General features: G+C 40.5%; 1 protein-coding gene across 41 annotated transcripts in view; it reads left to right on the forward strand.

Annotated features, from left to right (window-relative positions):
• The window catches only part of Nrcam (neuronal cell adhesion molecule), a 273,738-nt gene that overhangs the window by 228,435 nt on the left and 24,511 nt on the right, over positions 1 to 20,792 (forward strand). For 16 of the 41 annotated variants that reach the window (XR_004946479.1, XM_036205414.1, XM_036205413.1 and 13 more), the window contains 14 exons: positions 1,226 to 1,369; positions 3,732 to 3,843; positions 5,306 to 5,472; positions 5,569 to 5,716; positions 7,260 to 7,384; positions 7,781 to 7,810; positions 9,443 to 9,544; positions 12,968 to 13,165; positions 13,263 to 13,333; positions 14,247 to 14,472; positions 14,960 to 15,075; positions 16,689 to 16,893; positions 18,732 to 18,854; positions 19,404 to 19,589. Coding sequence is in view for 40 of the 41 variants with exons in the window: in XM_036205414.1 (XP_036061307.1) it covers positions 1,226 to 1,369; positions 3,732 to 3,843; positions 5,306 to 5,472; positions 5,569 to 5,716; positions 7,260 to 7,384; positions 7,781 to 7,810; positions 9,443 to 9,544; positions 12,968 to 13,165; positions 13,263 to 13,333; positions 14,247 to 14,472; positions 14,960 to 15,075; positions 16,689 to 16,893; positions 18,732 to 18,854; positions 19,404 to 19,589 (1,953 nt within the window). In the remaining variant the exon portion in view is untranslated. The remainder of the gene's footprint in view (positions 1 to 1,225; positions 1,370 to 3,731; positions 3,844 to 5,305; positions 5,473 to 5,568; positions 5,717 to 7,259; positions 7,385 to 7,780; positions 7,811 to 9,442; positions 9,545 to 12,967; positions 13,166 to 13,262; positions 13,334 to 14,246; positions 14,473 to 14,959; positions 15,076 to 16,688; positions 16,894 to 18,731; positions 18,855 to 19,403; positions 19,590 to 20,792) is intronic. The other 25 variants (XM_036205417.1, XM_036205420.1, XM_036205425.1 and 22 more) reach the window with 3 other exon arrangements.

The following is a 20,792-nucleotide window of genomic DNA, read 5'->3' on the forward strand; positions in this document are numbered from 1 at the left end:
CAACCCAAAGAAAGAGCAAGGTGTTCCTGGGACCTGACTTTAGCTCAGTGGGATCCTCATCAGGCATCTGACCTGGAGGAACCAAGAGGTAGTGAATTTTGTCTTGTTTCAGAATGTTAGATTTGTGATAAATTGTAGCCATTAAAAAAAAATCACAGAATGAATGAACATAATGCTTGGGCATACACAACAGAGGAGAGTAACTATAGCTGGATTTATTTTCATTAAAGTGAATTAATAAGCCAGATACTTTTATTTCAGAGTGATAGTGGAGTCTCAACACAGTGATACACAACCTTTTCTGGTCACCGTAGAAAAAGAAATGTGTTTTGAATGGATGCAAAGCCCCCTTCTGGTTGCCATGTGCAGTGTCAGGGGAAAGGGTGCTGTTACTGACCTTGATTTTGATCAGCATGCTAAAACAAAGTACTCTTCAAATAATGTGGGGACATGGTCTAGGGTTTAGCATTCAGAATAAGAAATTTCCATGCCACAGCACAGCACTTGCACATTGTCTGCCTTGCTTTGGACTAAATCCTCTCACATACTGTATTACCCAGCCAGTTTCATCCAATTTCAGCAAGGATCAGTCCTGGTCTTAACATGTTTTAAGTACTTGAGGGATTTAGCTGGAAAAGGTCTTTAAGAGAAATTTTATACAACTGATTTCTCCTTCAGCCCCAGATGTGTTCACAGCGGGAAAATGGATATCCCCATGTTCCTGACTAGCATGTTCTCTTTGCAAGCCTTTATTCATCTATTTGTTTCAAGAATAGGTCCTCAAAGGGGGCAGGTTTGAACAAGCCAGCACATTTCTGCATTTGTTGATAAGCTGTTACTCCCTCCTTTGGATGATTAACTTGCCTCCTTGTAAATAGCTGGATTCTTTATAAACAGGACGTTTTCTCCTGAATTTGCCATTCTTGCCCAGCCTTGATTTTCTGCATCTCTCCAAGCCGTCTTCACTGTTAAAGATCAGTCCATCAAGGCTGAATGAACACTGTGCATATTTGCATGCATGTGTTTGATAACTAAACCCTGCTTGGATGCTTTTCCCTTTACTGATAGGCTTACCTAGATCAGCCTGTATTTCCTTCCCATTCATGTAATACAGATCTCAAGATTCCTACATTAAATATATATATATATATATATATATATATATATATATATATATCTTTTAAGCAGCAAGAAACTTACATTTTCTATTTTTACATCCAAACAGTTGCTCCCGATGACCCCAGCAGAAAAATAGATGGTGATACCATTATGTTTTCCAATGTTCAAGAAAGATCAAGTGCGGTTTATCAGTGCAATGCCTCTAATGAATATGGGTATTTACTAGCAAATGCATTCGTAAATGTGCTCGGTAAGCTCTCCCTTTATGAAAGATGTGGAAAGTTAAATTAATGATTGCTGTTGTTTTCTACTCATTCATCAGAAATGCATTATGTCTTTGCTACCTGAAATGCATAGTGTTTCAAACTACAAAGACTATACAAGGATAGATAAGACACAATCTTGCCTTAAAGGCCACTTTGGTCTGTGCTCCCAGTTCCTTTATACAGTTTTCATATGGCAGATTCTTTCTGCAGGAACATGCTGTTCACTGGTGGGTAGACTGTTAAACCATTTGAAATGAAAATAATGTTTGTTTGCATGAGCAATGAGCATGCCACTCTTCCATTCTTAGATAGTTTTTAGTCACTGTTCTATCACAGTGACAAAGCACCGTGATCCAGGCAACTTATAAAGGAGAGCAGTTATTTAATTTGAGGCTCACTGTTTCAGAGGGCCATAAAGTCCATGACCATCATGGTGGGGATTGTGGTAGCAGGTAGGCAGGCATGGTGCAAGAACAGTACCTGGGAGCTTATGTGCTGAGATAACTACTACAAGGCAGAGAGAGAGATAACTGGAATGGTGTGGGTTTTTGAAACCTCAAAGACTGCCCCCAGTGACACACCCCCTCCACCAAGGACACACTCCCTCATCCTTCCCAAACAGTTCTACCACCTGCAGACCAAGCATTCAAACAGATGAGCCTAAGGAGCCATTCTCATTTAGCACCACAGAAACTGACAAGTTCAAAAATATCACATTTCCAACATAAAACACTAAACGGTTAATCATAAGGCTTAGTTCTTATCCAAGTCACAGATATGCATTGTGTCATGTGTAAAAATATGCTCAAAGAATTGTAAGGAACTATGATGTATTCAAACATATTCTGAAATGATTGGTTTATGTGAACACTGTATCTCTCATACTGGGTAAAATTACCAAAAATTACATTTTTAAATTTTATATGAGAATTGTTCTTGTGGTAGCAGAAATTGTACTTGAATTCTTTCAGATAGTGTGTTCCTTTTCCAAACAAAGCTAACAAAAGGAATCCAACTAATATCTGGCATTTTTTTTCTTCATGTATGAAGCAATGGCCATAAGTCTCCCAGAAGCTCAGCAGTTGAGGTATTGGTGGATGCTGAGGAAGCAGTGTTGACTTCTGGGTTTCTTTTCATGCTTTACTTCTATTAATTCAACATTCTCAGGTTTCATATTCCAGGAAGATCAATACAGTGTGTATTAATTTGAGTCTGGTTTGTTTTGTTTCATACAATGTCTTTCAGATTCATCAGTATCACAAATATGAGATCCTTTTCTTTTTTTAAAGAATTTTTATTTATGTTTATGTCTGTGTATCTGTGTGGATACCTGCCATATGTGTGTGGGAGTCTGAAGATGACAGAAAGGGGCTTCTGATCACCTGGATCTAGAGTTACAACAGATGTGAGCCCCTTGGCATTGGTGCTGGGAATTGAACTTGGGTCCTCTGAAAGAACAGCAAGTGCCCTTAACTGCTGAATCACCTCTCAAGCTTCAGCCCCTCCTCTTTTTTTAAGGCTGAAAAAAACATTTATATGTCTCTTTGAAGACAAGCATTCTAGAAGGTATCAAGTGATACATTCCTGTGGTCAAAGTTTGTGTTCCTCTCGATAATTAGTGAGAGTGATCTTTTTTTCATATCTCTGTTGGCCATTTGTGTGTCTTCTTTTGAGAAATGTGTATTTGGATCCTTTGTCCAGTTTTTTTCTTTTTTTTAAAAAAACAGTTTGTTTTCTGGGACTATTGAGTTATTTGAATTTCTTGTACATTTTGTGTATCACTCTTACATCAGGCATATATGAGCAAATATCTTCTCCTAGTCTATGTTTTTTTCTCTGCATTCTGTTGCTTCCTTGGCTGTAGAAGGCTTTTCATTCCCCTCTGTTTTTCAGAAACCACACTCCCTACTCTGCTTTTCTCTGCCCTCTTCATGTGTCCCCAACATTCCCACCCACTAGAGTGATGATGGGTCAGTCATTCAGCAATGACATGATTTCCTGCCAGACACTGCCATGGATAAAATGATTATATAAATGCATTCTTTCACTACAAGATACCTAGTGTTATAAGAGATACAATTAAGTGAATCCATAATGAAACAGCATAAGGAATGCACATTAGTTAATTAGTAAATGACTAACACCTGAGTAACATACTGAGCATGAAGTAGGAGGTGTTTCTTCTATCTTGAGTAACTACTGGTGCCACAGATACAGGACATATGGGAAAAATCATGTTGGTTGTAGTTTATTACAAATGTTAAGGACCTTAAAACAAAGTATGATAAATACACTGTAAGCCTAAGATGTGTCTCGTATTTACTATAGCTTTCTAAAATGTTTTAGCTGAACCACCTCGAATTCTCACATCTGCGAACATACTGTATCAGGTCATCGCAAACAGACCTGCCTTGTTAGACTGTGCCTTCTTTGGGTCTCCTCTGCCTACCATTGAGTGGTAAGTAGTAGCTCTATTTCTTTTTTTGGTATTTAATTCTATCTATGTCTGGTTTTAGTCAAAGAGCAATCAGGAAAAAATGCAATACACAATCCATCACATTACTAGTTACTAAATTCATTTACTCTTTCTCAAATATTTATTAACTACCCACTCTGTGGGTATAATAAATGCTTTCACATATGTAATTAGTATACTACCAAAATGCTCTATTTACTACAAAACTATATAGAAATGATTTTTAATGTTTAAGGCTGCTGTATTTCACAATGCCTAGAACTTTGTGAATAGTGTCTGAAGGACTGGTTCAGAAACCTGTTCTTGATAATAAAATAGCATAGATGGAGAGTTAAGAATACTTGTTGCTCTCACAGAGGACCTAGTTTTAGTTCTCAGCACCCACCGGGTGGCTCCCATCTCCCTGTAACTCTAGTCCCAGGGGATTCTATTCCCATTTCTGACCTCCCTGGGCACCAGGCATACATGTGGTACACATTCATATAACTGGGCAAAATGCTCATTTGCATGAAACAACAAATCTAAAAACGTCATGGAACTGGAGGAGGGGTTGTGTGGGCACAGAGAGGACTTGTGGCTTTGGGCTTCATTAGCCCAGCAGAGCTCCTGTGTGTTCTTCTCTGACCATCTACATTCACATACTGGTCCTGGTAGGAGTCCTTCCATTGCGGCTGGTTTACTTGTTTAGAAGAGCTAGACAGGACATGGGCAGCTGCTGAGAATGTTTGAAGAAGCATTAGAACAGGTCTGTATTGATCAGCAGCGGCTGAGATGAGAGTGACAGCAGGGTTAGGATGGAAGACAAGTCTCTCCAGACCTAACCTGAACTCCAGAGAAGAGAAGCGGGAACACACAGACTGCCTAGTGAAGGCGGTGAGATTAACAAGTCAGATTGACTTTGGCCCTTATCATCTGTCTCTGCTTCTCCCACATCTCATACATACTTTCTTTCCATTGCTAGTCATACTTTCAGAGTTTAATCCCCAGTCTTGAAATCAAAATGTCTTTACAATTTAAGCTTACCAATGGGAGAAAAATATAATAAAAAGATCATCTCACTTTTGCCTATTTTATCATCTATTTAAGGCAAAAATAGGCAATGTCTTTATCCAATTATGTATCTCATAAAAATTACAACCCATTATACTTTGTTGTTCTACTTCTGCAAACTTGACTTACTTTTGTGTTCTCCTGTTTTATGTGCTTTCTTTTCACTTTCCCCTGACATGTCAGAAGAAGTGTGCTTGTGGAATACCCTTCAGGTTTTGAACAATGTTTTTGGCTTTATAACTTGAAACGTGAAATCTCAGCATGTGTTTTCATCCCCACTGTACAAATAAGCAGAAATCTAGTCTCTGTAGTCATTCCAAACGCCTTTGACCTTGACACTTGCTGCAGACCACACTCTGTTGTATTTATTCTCACTCTAACTTTTGTAATGAAGGTTTAAAGGAACCAAAGGAAGAGCTCTTCATGAAGACATTTATGTTTTACATGATAACGGAACATTAGAAATTCCCGTGGCCCAAAAGGACAGTGCAGGGACATATACGTGTGTCGCGAGAAATAAATTAGGGATGGCAAAGAACGAGGTTCACTTGGAAATCAAAGGTAAGGCAGAGTTGATGAGTGTTTTTCAAGTATTATATGATGTAGAGCAAATTCTCCAGCTTGGCCACAATGGGTAACAATAACTTTGAATTTTAGATCCAACCAGGATCATTAAACAACCCGAATATGCAGTCGTGCAGAGGGGGAGCAAAGTGTCCTTTGAATGCAAAGTGAAACACGACGATACCTTAATCCCCACCATCATGTGGTTGAAGGACAATGGAGAACTGCCCAATGACGAAAGGTATTTCAAGATGTTTTCTTCCCTCTTCTTTCTCTCTTGTAGACTGTTCTTGTGACAAAGGGATACTGATACCATGTTTTCAGTGTCTGAAGTCAGCTGTCTGAAAAATTATGAGATAAGCATTTTCTTCTTACTGCAAAATGCTTAGAACTAAAAGGGTATTGAGTGTTTGAAACAAGAGCCTGAGAATGTCGGTCTTTGTGTGTTGATCTCCCGTGAAATTCGGGACGGAAAAAGCCCTCCAGATTTTGGACAGCATCCATAGTTGTATAATTTGAATGGTGAAGTCTCAGCAGATGTTTTCATCTGCACACTACAAATAAGCAGATTTCCGATCTCCATAATCAGGAACACACCTGACTCTGCCAGTGTTTTAAAGAGTATGAGTTTTGAATTTGGATACTGAATTGATTTTTTTTTTTTTAATTTTAACCTAACACCTGCAGAAGGAAAATAAAATCAAAATCGAGTAAACCATTTAACAGGGCACATTCAGTCCTATAGCTTGGAATAGAAGGAAGATCATGGGGTTTTCTACCTGGGGCCCTCAGTTTGACCTAGTAAAAACAGCTGTGTGCGTGATTTTAGCCATTCGAGTGGACACAAGTGGTACTCACTGTTAGGAATGCTGTATTCTGATGGAGATGGTTTCTGTGGTTTGCTTGCAGCTGACCTAAACCTGGGATGACTAAATGGTGCCCAACTGCTTGCTAATGACCCCACAATAACATTCTGGCCTTTCTCTCCATGTGCCCAAAGTACAATTTTCCATGTAGGCAATTTTCTATGTGAAATCTGAGGTAGTAAAGAAAAGAGAACGTGAAGAAATGACCACCAGTTAGACCAGCGGAGGGCAGACTGTAAGTTACTTAGAAGACAGATGACAATTTATGTAGCCTCCTTAGGACCATATGCAAGTCCTGCATGCATGATGCAAGTAACTTCTACATCCTCTTAGTGGAGATTCCCGATCTAGCGACAAGAAAGATCTCAGTACTTTCATTTAGTTTCTGCAGTGGCCCTTTATACATATGAGGAAAAACAGTAACAGCACAAAATTTCTGCAGCAAATAGTAACTTTAAAGAAAACAAAACTGCACTCTGATGGAAATTGAGCGGAACAAAATAGCTGCAGAAGCCTAACTAAAGCACTCTAGTGGGGGTACATCTGGAGCCACACATCTCACCTCAGGATGCAAGCAGTGACTTTGATCAATTAAGAAAAATAATCGGCATATAGTAATTGTGCATAGTCATGGCATACCATATGATTTTTGTCCCCACCTCAGGAGGGTTGCTGCAGAATCTCCTAAGACTCCAGAAGCCTGACAGGAAGCTTGTTAAAGTTAATATCCCTCCTAGCCCAAATGGTTTCCAGGCTTATTAATTACTCAAATGATATGTGGGGGCTTACTCTAATTGCTGACGTGTTTACCTTTCTCTCTTATCAAGTTCACAGGGACGCTTGCCTGCTGGGAAGGCAGGCGTCAGTTAGCTGTGTCTTTATGTCATCTACCCTGCTCTCCGTGTGTTCTGTTTACAGATTCTCCGTTGACAAGGATCATCTGGTGGTAACTGATGTAAGTGATGATGATGGAGGGACCTATACGTGTGCAGCCAACACGACGCTGGACAGCGTTTCCGCCAGCGCTGGGCTCCGGGTTGTCGGTAAGAGCGAGAATGAATACAGCCCAGCCAGGCTCTCCATGCTAGGAGGGGAAGAAAATTGTAGAGGCTGAATACGTGTTTGTTATAGTTTGCTAGCTATAAGGGTGGTGTTTTTCTCCTTCCAGAGATGCCTTTCAGGATACAATTGCCATATAAATATGCTCTGTGTAGACATACAGACTGTGACAAAATGATGTTCATATAAGTGACATAAGAAAATTAAGGGAAGTAACCTAATATAGAGTCAGAGGGGTTTTGTATTCCTGAGTTGTCACTGCCACAGCTCACAGCTAAGTAGAGAGCTTAAAAAAAAAATGATATTGTGTTGCTTCTGTCTTCTTCTATGTCTCCATCGCTAATTTTGATTAAAATCCTTTCTATTAATGTCCTTTCTAGCTCCTACTCCAACTCCAGCCCCCATTTACGGTAACTAATGAGTCGTCTTTTCCTGTCTTCTATTAAGTAACTTCACACTTGCCGACGTCGCTTTCTCTTCTCTGTCCCATCACTGCATTTCTTCATGGAAAATGACTGTCAGTTATCATGGGCTTCGTCTGCTGTAGTCAGTTATTTCCTCAAACCTATAGTGTAGTCAGTATAAGGTTGGACGACTTTGCTCATTGTATTTCCAGTTGTTTCTAAAAATTTTATTTGCTATTATAAAATTATTCTGTCGTATAAAATCCCTCTTTGATAGTTTCCTTGTATGGAAGCATATTCGTTTATCCAAACCTATCATCCATATTTTACAGAATGAACAAGCCATTTCTTAGACTCTTTCTAAGATTTGTTTGGGAACTGGGGAGATGACTTAGTGGATAAAAGTACTTTCTGTGAAAGCAGGAGGACCTAAGTCCAAATCCCCAATAGCCATACAGAAACCAAACGTGCTTGTAACTGTAGTGTCAGGGGACAGAGACAGGCAGTTCCTGGGAGATCACTAGCCAGCCACCTAGCAGACATTATCTTCTGTATTTTATGTGCTCAAACATGAGTGTGTGCATACCCACACAAATACACACATAAACAAATATAACACACCAATGATAATAATAATCATAAGAAAATACTATTTTGTTTTGAGATTCCATTTCTGAGCAACATATTCCCAGGGAAAACAAGGGTGTTTAGAACATTTGACTTTCATGTCTGAGAAAATCTACTCATTTTGTGTTAAAAGAAAAGTCACTAGGGAATGAACAAAAGAAGGGACCTAACAATGTTTTGTTATTTATTTTTTTTGAGTCTGGAAAAAAATCAGAAATTATTTCTAGAAAATTTTTGTTTAGAAAACTCATCTTTATTCAACACACAAACACAAAATATAGTTTTGTGGCATAATCTTAGCCTGATTTCACATAGAAGAGCTAATCAGTCATTGTAAAACCTGCCCTCTGTGAACATTTAACACTGTCTTACTGATGAGGGGGAAAAAAGCCCATATATTTATATGTCCTCTGGTCTCCTAGAAGCCAGTTTAAAAAAACAAAGCCTCAAGAAGAGAGTTAACTCTGAAGAGCATCATTCTAGCAGGCAGCCATGCTTCTCGGTGACCTTGGTTCCAACAGTTGCCTGAGAGGAAGCGAGCCTGTGCATTCAGAGAGCTCCCTACCCTTAAAAACTGTCCTCAGGAGCTTCCAGATTGTGTTTTCCTCGAGCCTTGGGACACTGACAATCCTCTGAACAGTGCATGTCACTCACCTGCATTTGTCTCTCAGCCTTGACTCTTCTGCTTTCCTTGTGTTCTGCTGGTGCTCTTTTCTGCTCACGAGGACACACACTGAGCGTACCGAGGACCCTTGCTCTGCCTCAGTGGATTTGGCAAACAGTGATTTTGTGTGTCTTGAAAAGCAAGTAAACAGAACTCCTTGATGGGTTGGCATGGGTGTGCAGTGTTCTCAGCAACCTCAGTTGTGTCTCTTTCATTCCCATCGCATGCTCACTGACCAATAAGAGTGATGTGTCTCTCAGGTGTCCCTCTGTGCATAGCATCACAGATGCAGAATGAAACTGCCTTCTATAGACAGTTAACCATTTGTGTGTGTGTTTGCTCCACAGATGTCCCGAATCCTCCCTTTGATTTAGAATTGACCAATCAACTTGACAAAAGTGTTCAGCTCACCTGGACCCCAGGCGATGATAACAATAGCCCCATTACAAGTATGTGATGTTTTTGCTTTCTAGATGGTAAACTTAATGGCCATTTCTGAAGCAATATCTCTAACAATTTTATAATATACTGCTGTAATTCCCTGCAAATGCATTTACTGGCATTCTCTTCATCACTGCTGTTAGAACCATAGTAGGGTGCTCCTCAGACATGGGGCTGTTCCTGGACATAGCTTTTGGCACAACTAATTAATTCCTGAAAATGTTAATTAAGCAAACTCACTATCATTTGAAAGTTTATGATAATTAAGAATCACCTTACATGTCTGCCACTGTCCTAGTTGGGGTTTTTATTGCTGCAATGAAACACCATGATCTAAAGCAACTTGGGGAGGAAAGTATTTGGCTTACACTTCCCCATCACTATTCATCATTAGAGGAAGCCAGGATAGGAACTCAAGCAAAGCAGGAACCTGGAGGCCAGAGCTGACACAGAGGCAATGGAAGGGTACTGCTTGCTGGCTTGCTCCTCATGGCTTGCTCAGTATGCTTTCTTAAAGAACGCAGGACCACCAGCCCAGGGATGGCATCACCCACAGTGGGCTGAGCCCTCCTCCATCAATGACTGATTCAGAAAATGCCCTACTGGCTTGCTTACAGCCTGATCTCATAGAGGCGTTATCTTAATGAGGCTCCCTCCTCTCTGATGACTCTGGCTTGTGTCAAGTTGACATAAAACTACCCAGCGCAGACACAGTAGAGAGATGCATCTTCTTAGTCAGCCATTTAATCCACTGCTTCTTGGGGGTGCTGAAAGGCTAGTCTAAACAGCCTTTTAGCTGAACTGAATTTGGTACTCTCTTATGGACCTACAGTTTGTAATAGAACTGCTCATGCACAACAGATCCTCAACTTCTAACATGGGTGGTTTTTTCCCATTGCCCTTTGCTACAAAATGACATGTTCAACAGTGTCAGCACCTCATTTTGATGACATTGGCAGAGGGAATAAAATCAGATGAGAGACCAAGTATTGGTGAAATTATTTAGGCCACTCCACGTAGTTAAAAGGGAGGTTTATTTTGTGGGGTAACTTACAAATGAAGGGGTAGGTTGCAGGGTCTGGCAAAGGTATAGCGCAGTCCGGCATTGTTCTCTGGAGAACTCTGTTCGGTTTACCTCCAGCGTCCAGCGTCCCCGAACCAAGAGAGCGACCTCCTCCTGATCCTCGGTCTTCTGCTCCCTCCTCTGCCCCGCCTTGTGGGTGTGATCATTACTGAAGCCTCAATTGGGGTTGGAACTTCCAGGCCAATGCTGGGATGGCTATCCACTACAACCAAGGCATATGAATACAAAGACATTTAATAAATCAGAATATGATAGGCTCCAAGGCTTGGTTGTACAGCTAAAGAGATACCCAGGAGAGCAGATATAGTCAGTCATGAACTTGAAATACATTGTTTCCTCCAAGTGTGGTCTTTGGGAAGACCAACTGTCTGTCCTTCCAGATCATTCCAGAATCATAGCAATGTTGACTTACTGCACCTTCCCGCAGAGCGGGATATTCTCTGTTGTGATTGGTGCATCTGTTAACTGAAAGTATCTCTTTTAGTTTCACATGGGGAATTGTGTTACTGAACAGCCACTACCATTCAGAGAGGAGAAAACAGACTACTTCAGTGGCAACATCAAAATGTCCAGGAAATAACTTCAAATGATTAAAACCCACTGCAAAGAGAAAACACAGCAAAACCAATGTACATGGCTCTGTGAAGTTCAGAGTTATTCAGGGTAAAAGTGGAAGTGGCAAATGAATGGGGTGTAGGAAGGAAGATTGGACAGGAGAAAAATAAAGCTGGGTTAAAAGAAAGGAAAAAGGGAGAAATGGAAAAAACAGTGTAAAAGGAACAAACAGTGAGAGATTGGAAAAAGTATTTCCCAATAAAGAGAAGGTTTGAAAGTAAAAAGTAGCTAATTGGAAGGGGAATAAATACAATTTAATACAGTGAAATGAAAGTAGCAAGAAGGAAGAAGAAGAAGAGGCATAAAGGATGAAAAAGAAGACTAGAAAAGAGGCAGCTCCGTGGCAGCTTCCTGCTGGGTCATCTGTGCAGGAGACAGCCAGTCCCAAGCACACAGTGGGAGGGTAAGGAGCTCATGGGACTTGTCACTTGTTCCTTTGGTTTCTGTTGCCCTGAGCCTCAGTAGATAAGTGCTGTGTTAGCCACAGTGGTGTTCACTTTAGTAGCATCTTTCCATTTCCTAGCCACACTTAGCTTTGCAGTCAGTGGACTGGACATGTTCTTCCCACCCACCCAAGACTTCTTATAGCCCCAGGATGGCTAATATTTCTGTGGGGCAGGGAATGCCTCCCAAGTACGTTTTGAGTTGTGGAAGAAACCACAGCACATAGATACATACAGAAATGCTTTGCAGAGGCATGACATTACCACAATAAGACATAGCAACATTAGGTAGAAAATGTGAAGTCCCTAAAGCCAATTTCATGCAGGGTGTGATATAAGTAAAGAATGAATTTTTCGCAAAGGTAAAACATGGCACGCACAACATTCTAGCAGTATGGACTATACCACCTGGAAAGTGCTCCTTCCTCCCACTCACATCTGCAAGCTCCTCAGGCCACACCACACTTAATGAGTATGCACCTTCTGACAGGAAATCCATGTACCTCCAAGTGTATATTATCTAACAGGTCTTTTTGATGTCAGACAGGTATATCACCTAGCATGTACTATTCTAGACCCTGCTAAGTTCCATGAAACAGGACACTTAGAAATATCCCATTTCTGTCCATCCAGAGCATCCTCACTTATACCAGGTGCAGAGCATTCCACAGTGTATGTATAGACATATTTGGCTACATATGCCCCACTGGCAAGCATTTAGCTTGTTTGTAACTAGGTTGCTTGAACTACAAATCGTGCAGCAATATGAATTCTTTTGTATGTGTCTTTACACCACATGGGTGAGAACATTTGTTCAACATCAGTTGCTCAAAGACTGTGTATGTTTAAAGTTGTTAGATATTCTCAATCGTCCTGGATAGAAGTGTACCAACTTATACGTCCCAGGAGGTCTGAGAGTGTGTCACACAAAATATTAAACATTTGGTTGTTGTCTGTCTTCCTAGTGAGAAACAGCTGTGTTTCCTGTAGCTACCCCTTCCTAGGACAGTAACTGAGCACCTTTTCATATAATTTAAATCTCCCACTAGAATACATGGATCAGGTCTAAACAGTTATAACTAAGCTGAGCTCCCCATGATAGAGGGGAAATGCCAAATATTGAATGTCCTTAAGTATTGAACTTACAGTATCCTGACAGGATTTTTCTTGAAAAAAAAAAATGACTTGTGTCTGGCTACTCTTGCTTGCCACAAATTATCTCTGGCAACCTGTCCTTAAGATGACTGAATTCACTGTCTTGGGTTTGTGGTATGTGGTGCTATGGCCAGAATTCATCATTGAATATGAAGATGCAATGCATGAGGCAGGGATATGGCACCACCAGGCTGAAGTTTCTGGAACACAGACCACAGCGCAGCTGACGCTGTCTCCGTATGTGAACTACTCCTTCCGAGTCATGGCGGAGAACAGCATCGGGAGGAGTGTGCCCAGCGAGGCATCGGAGCAATACCTGACGAAAGCCGCAGGTAAGGCTGGAACACAGGGACCTGACATAAAACAGAAGGGGTTTTCCCTCGTTCCAGAGAGCCAAAGCTTACTCATGTGTGATGGGTTCATTTCTAGAACCAGATCAAAACCCCACGTCTGTGGAAGGAATAGGCACAGAACCGGACAACTTGGTGATTACATGGAAGGTGAGCCACAAAGCCTGCGTTTGCCTCAATCTTTTATAGACTGAGCAGAAAAAGTTGTTTTAGAATAATATCTGACTTTATATTCCTTTTCAGCTATTGTGGAGGAAATATTTATCTTTATTTAGAGGTGGTGGTGTATAGAGTTCTCTTTCTGGGGCCAAAATGGACAGTTGAAAATCCCAGCTTTGGTAATTATAGCCAATTACCAAGTATCTATCAGTCGTCTGTATGGTGAGAATAATAATACAGCTGCGTAAGACTGAAGGAACTGATGTATGTGAAGCACTCAGCATAATGCCTCACACAAAAGTGTGCTCAACACATGCTAGCTAGCTATTGCTATCATGAGAGAGACCATTTGGGAGTCATGCATCAAGCTATTTCTAGTAGTCAAATTATTATTATAATCATTCTTATTTACCTTATCTGTGTGTTCTAGACCTGAAAAATGAACAATTAGAATAAAAATATTTATTTGTATAGTGTCAAAACTTACCTTGGATGCATATATGATCAAACAGACAGACCCAAACTTTTAATAGAGAAACAGTCCATAAGTTTCCATCTCCAAGTGAACAATGATGTGCAATGACACCACAAACAGGAATACATAAAGTCAGTCTAGATGACTAAAGTGTTGTAAGAGTCACCCACACTTACCTCTGGAGCCAGTCTTTGGAAGCTTTATGTGTGTTATTTACTGCTTTGGAATTACCATTTACAACCTTTGAAAGTTTAGTTCCAAACAAACTTTGGATTTCATTACAGATGAAAAAAGAAAAGAGATCCCTGGAGAAGTGGGTATTTAATAGCTTGCATTTAGTGTTTTAGCATTCATTTTCTTTGGTCTAGGAATTGGATTTGCTATTCCTATAAAAGGTTGTACAGTCATCCTATCTGACTTTTCCCCTAGCCCTTGAATGGGTTTCAATCGAATGGGCCTGGCCTCCAGTACAAAGTGAGCTGGCGCCAGAAAGATGGTGATGATGAGTGGACGTCTGTGGTTGTAGCCAATGTATCCAAATACATTGTCTCTGGCACACCAACCTTTGTCCCTTACCTGATAAAAGTTCAAGCCCTGAATGATGTGGGGTTTGCTCCAGAACCAGCTGCAGTCATGGGGCATTCTGGAGAAGACCGTAAGTGTTCTCTGCTCTTTCAATTCTACCCTTGCCCAGATGGACAGACCTTCCAAGGGTGCACACTGAGGCTATTCCAGAGGATCCTAGACTAGCAAGGGAAGAGAAATAGTAGCCATTTTGCTTATTTCTCTGCATTTGTATTGCATACTCTGTGATAAGTAGTGATTCAGTGCCAGGGAAATGGCGTGCTGGTAGAGCATTTTGCTAATGTGTGTAAGGCTCTGGATTCCAAACCCAGAACCTCTGGGTAGGGGTGGGATAGAAGTTTACAATGTTAAAGAAAAAGTTGCTCTCATGGCGACTGATGAATGAATTAATAAAAATATCTATGTTTAATCATCACCAACCCATAGTACAGAACTCTATAGTATAGTGTGGAGTGTGTTTCAAGCCAAAGTTATTGAATATTGTGACATTTTCGCATGAAATAAAAAATAACAGCTGTTTGTACTACCATCACCACCACTTCTTGTCTTGTTCCTAGTTCCGATGGTGGCTCCTGGGAATGTGCGTGTCAATGTGGTAAACAGTACTTTGGCAGAGGTACACTGGGACCCAGTACCTCTGAAGAGTGTCCGGGGACACTTACAAGGCTACCGGGTAGGTGAAGGGAGATACTTCATGTTCTTTACTTAGTAGCAGGGCTATATGGAGGGCCACTTGTCGTGTATACCACTTCAGGTTGAAATTATGTGGCTCATCTGTTCATGAACTTGTGAATTCATGAGTTTCTTTGCTCACTGACTCCAGCCATACCAAAAGAACCCAGCTACAGTTGACAAGAAATCTCATGTGTCCAGGGTGAGAAAATGATGTTTTATCTACCTACCTTTCACAGGTTTCCCACCTTTTCTGGAACATTCTACCAACTGAATAGTCCATGTGAAATAAGGCAGATTAATTTTTAAAGAATTAGACTAGAACAATTTGCACCTAGTTTTGCAGTTACATAGTCAGCAGTAATACATCTGTACTCTGACCTGGTTCTTGGAGGTCAGAGGACAAATTTATTAATGCTGTCTGTACAACTGGACAAATTATACTTTAAGACTCTGTAGTCCATAACTGAGTCATCCTTATGAACATTAATTATCTTTATTTTCAAAAACACAGAAAGACTGATTCCTAGAGATTTTTTTCATATACAGCCAAAAAACTATACATACATTTCTATCCTTACTTTGATTTGACACTGGCCCCTAGAGGATATTTTTTGTACTGCACTATATTCTTTTATTTTTCTAATATTTACCAGTTTTGACATATGTTGGCTTACCTTGATAATATGCCTTTAAATTCTTAAGAAGCCTTCAAGAAAATACATTTTCTTGCAGGAGTTCTTGCCTTTTGATCAAGGTCAGGCAACACTTCGTTTATCTTTCCAAAACCCATGCCTGCAATTCAAAAGTACTTTTATTAGATGGTAGAGTGTGGCCTAATGGACTAACCCAAGACTTGCAGTATAGGGTCATTGTGGCTTTGGAAGAATCTGTCAGGAACCCATAAGCTCAACAGTACCACACACACACACACACACACACACACACACACACACACACACACAATAAATAAATAAATAAAAGCCTCACTAGGGTGAGGATGAAATTAAGTGACGTGCTAAATGTGTATAACTGAACAATGGACAGTAAAATTTATACAGCTAAAATACTTAAACTTTCATTATGGTCATTTTTCTCATTTTTGAAAAAGGCAAGTGAGTCCCATTCTGTTTCCTTTATATTCCTCCAACAAAATAATAAAGCAGAGCTTCACCTTGTGTTTCCTCATTATCTGTGGGCTTCTGTCCCTCTTGACAGATAAGAATCAGTATCTGTCAGTTTTACTAATACTCATGTAAAATGAGCCAAGATATTTTTCTGAGAAAACAGCAGATCTGCTTTAAAACAAAAACAAAAACAAAAACAAAAACAAAAACAAAAAAACATGTATATGCATGTACACATGCACTCCTCCAAGCACATAGGATGAGTGAGGAGGGCATGAGTGGAGGTCAGAGGACAACTTGGTAGAGTTGGTTATCTCCTCCTACCTTTAGGTGGGTCCCAGGGATTTAACTCAAGTTGACAGGCTTTCATATAGCAGGGACCTTTACTGGCTGGGCCACCTTGCCAGCCCCAGGGCTTCAGTTTTGTAAGCATGGGGAATCATATTGGCTTTCTGTGAGTCCCTGACTTCCGTTCTTTCCATGTTAGATTTACTACTGGAAGGCTCAGAGCTCATCCAAAAGAAACAGACGCCATATAGAGAAGAAGATCCTCACCTTCCAGGGCAGCAAGACGCATGGCATGCTGCCAGGGCTGCAACCATACAGTCACTATACTCTCAATGTCCGAGTGGTCAACGGGAAAGGGGAGGGCCCAGCCAGCACCGACAGAGCCTTCCATACTCCAGAGGGAGGTAAGCACTGGGCGTGTCTCTCAGATCAAGGAGCATGGGGCATATCCTGAAAGGTTTTGTACTACATAAGGCTCACCACTGAGAGAATACTCTGGAAGCTACATGGATGATTATAAATAATCACAGCACACATAAAGCTGGCAAAATGTCACCCACATACAAGTAGTGACCATACCCATAGCTTCAGAATCCAGAAAGCTGTCCCCAGATGCCTTCTTCTTTCCCTTAAATTCTCCTCACTTAGGCTATCTGAAACCTCGGTAATGTGTTTTGAGTCATCAGCTTTCTCAGCCGAGTCACATTCTGTAACTTCTCGAAGCTTCAGTAGCCCCCTCTGGAAAGTGTGAGTGCTGAAAGGAAGATGTAAGAAAATACCCACAAAGGGATATACTTCTGTGAGTTGGAGCTGACTCACATGCTTTCCTGATTTCTTATAAAGTTGTGCTGAGTTAGAAGGGTAGAAGCCTTGCACCAGTGGGGCGGTGCCTGCAGCCCCAGAACTCAAGTTGCTGAGGTGGAAAGTCAGTTGGCACTGTAACCTCTCATCAGTGAGGCCCCTTGTTGGTCCTTTGGATGGCTCAAGAGGTCATAGGAAAGACAAATGGGATTAAAGACTAAAGGGGAGGGGAAGAATAGGTTTGTCTGAAGTTACAAAGGTATTAAAAAGCAGCTTTTACCAAGCACAAGATGTACAGCCAGGGTGAGGAAAGTGATATGGCAATGGGAGAGGACCCACATCATGCATGATCTTGGATGCCATGGATGCTAATGTGCGGGCCAGAAGCTCTTAGCCTGCAGACTGTGGTAGTCCATTCCTTCAGGGTCTGCTGAGACATTTGAGAAATACCATGAACCTCCTGAAACAACACAGTGCAGCCTGTCAACATTATTTTTCTAGAGAGAAGAGACCTATGGCCTCCAAAAGTTAAGAACCAATTAGGTTGAAGCTTAGAAGCCTGTGGCAGGCATGATGGGCCCAGGAAAAGCCTGGGAAGAGGAGAGAAGCAGAGAGGATGAAGGAATGGATATGATTGAGCAAACAGAGAGTTGCCAAGATTTAGCATCCCAGGAGATGGTAAAAACAAGAACTCCAAATTGACTCTCCAGTTTCCAGCTGGAGTGAAGGAGGGATAGTGGAGTCATTAAAGGGTTTCTAGGGAATATGGCAACATCCTAGTGGAAATTAGCCCTGAGCCTCTTAAAGATGGGAGTGGAAGACTAGGCTTGTTTCCGTTGGTAATTTGCCAGTCTCTGCCCAGGAGACGGGAAGCCCTTGAGCCTTCTCCATGCTGGGATAGGGGGTGAGCTGACATATGGGGCTCTTATTTTTTATTTTCCAACCCTAGGAAGCTGTGAGCACTTGTGATAAACACAGCTCAGCACTTGGGCAACCTGGCCTGGGCCCAAAGCCCACCAGGCAGGATGCTGGGACTATGTGGAGACACCTGGTTTGTTGGGGGAAATAGTCTTTAATGGACCAGAACACAGCTGCTTCCTCTCAAAGGCCTGCATGGATGGTCTCCCTTAGCAACTGGCTCACCTTTACAAACTGAGTTAAGCGCTGTCTGCTTTAAAATAGATTATCTGAGTCCTGATAAAGACAGTCATTATGTATTTTGAGAAGATGATTTTAATGAATTTAAATAGAAGTAGTTTTAAAAAAAAAGATAGGAGAAGAAAAGAAATCATCCCTGCCACAGATTTGTGTCCGTGTATTTTTAGTTGAGTCAAAAACCAACCTGAAAACCCAAACTCGGACCAATTGTGTAAATAGGACACGTGTGTTCACTTTGGAACGTTTTTTGAAAATTATGTTGACTCTTGGTTCTCATTAAAAGTCCCCAGTGCTCCCTCATCTTTGAAAATTGTCAATCCTACACTGGACTCTCTCACTTTGGAATGGGACCCGCCAAGCCACCCAAATGGCGTCCTGACTGAGTACACCTTACGATATCAGCCAAGTAAGTCACTCCTGCTGTAAAATGCAAACTGCTCATTTTCTTCAAGCATTGTTCCAGAAAGAGCTTCAGACATACCTGTATAGAAAAATAATGTATATGCCATTGAAAGTCACGGTCGCTTTAGAATAATACAGATTGCTAAGCGTAAGGCTGAAGGGAGGGGCCTATCGTTAGGTTAGGAGAACATTATCTGGCAACAGAAAATGAAGAGGAACTTTCTTGGCCAAGAGATTCCAAGAGAAATGTTTGGAGTTAGTAACAGTATAGAACTCCATCAACAAAGGCAGACTAAGAACTGCTATTTTAACCCAAGTGTAAAAGTCCCCTAGTTTTTAAGTCAACAGGGAAACACATTTCCGCTTGATTATATTATACTATAGGTTTCATTTTTCAATTTGAATAGTTATTAGTATGTTAGCCACAGCATGAAAAGGATTGTAAAAGGCTTGTAAACTGGAAATGACTTTTCCCCCCTGAAACAATGATTTACAGTATTATTCCTCTGACAACTAACGGTAACTGCACTTGTATGTCACTTTTCATTGGCAGTTAACAGCACACATGAACTAGGCCCTCTGGTAGACTTAAAAATTCCTGCCAACAAGACACGCTGGACTTTAAAACATTTAAATTTCAGCACTCGGTACAAGTTTTATTTCTATGCACAAACATCGGTGGGATCAGGCAGCCAGATCACAGAGGAAGCCATAACAACTGTGGACGAAGGTAAGATGGGTATGTATTAAATCCATATCATTACACATATCAGGGGATTCAAAAGCAGTGTGTATTTATTCCTTCTCTTTTGTTCTTACCATGGAATATCCATCTTATCTAACAACATACTTATTTGTAATTTCTCATTCCAAAGGGGAAATCAGTTATTTTGTTCAGCTATTTGGCTATTTATTTTTCAAGACTATATAAACTTCTAACTTACATTAAAATATTGGTGAAGGGGGCTAAAGAGATGTTTCAGTGGTTAAGAGCACTTACAGTTCTTATAGAGGATCCAGGTTCAGTTCCTAGTGTTCACAGGGTGGCTGTCTGTAACACCAGTTCCAGGTCTGATGTTCTCTTCTAGCCTCCATTGGCTCCTGGCATGCATATAATGCACATAAGCTCAAGCAAATAGCACAATACAAATAAATATGTCTTTAAAAATATTGAAGCAGGAATAAGAAATAACAATATTCAGGACACTTGAGTTCAAAGTTCAATGTAACTATTTTATGTATAATTACATACACGTATATTCTTATATATAATTTTGGTTCTAGTTCTGATTTACTGGAAACAATTTGCTTGTCTACATATTGATTAAGACTTTCTAGCAAGAAATTAAAAAGAATTAATTAGTGCACTTATTTTATGCTTAACCAAGAAATATATTCTAGTATGTCACCCGCTGAGAAAGCAAAAAAAAAAAAAAATTCCCATTAAATTGACTATTTTCAAAAGTGATTCAGAAATTTGTTGAATCCATGAAAAGGAGCAGGAATTGTAAAAAAAAAAAAAAAAAAATGAAGCTAAAGAGACAGCTTAGTGGTTAAGAGCACTTTTTGTCTTACAGAGTACCCAGGTTCAGCTCCCAGCACTCACATGATGGCTCACAACCATCAGTAAATCCAGTTCCAGGATATCTGATGCCCTCCTCTGACCTTGGTGGGAGCCAGGCATGCATGCAGTGTGTATACCTGTGTGCAGGCAAAGCATTCACACATATAAAATAAAAGAAATCCTAAAAGTATTTAAGTATTGTCAAATATTTTCTGGTTTTGCATGTCTCTAAGTTATAAAATTGCTTAAGGACTGAATCACCTGCTTGTTGGTTATCTTCTGTAGCTTCTACATAGCATATGCAATTAAAATTTCTATCCAAAAAATGAGCCAAAACATCCTAAGCCTTCTTAGAATAATGCACTTTAAGTAATGTTT

The sequence above is a fragment of the Onychomys torridus genome, chromosome 14 (genome assembly GCF_903995425.1).
Source record: "Onychomys torridus chromosome 14, mOncTor1.1, whole genome shotgun sequence".
Classification (NCBI taxonomy): Eukaryota; Metazoa; Chordata; class Mammalia; order Rodentia; family Cricetidae; genus Onychomys; species Onychomys torridus.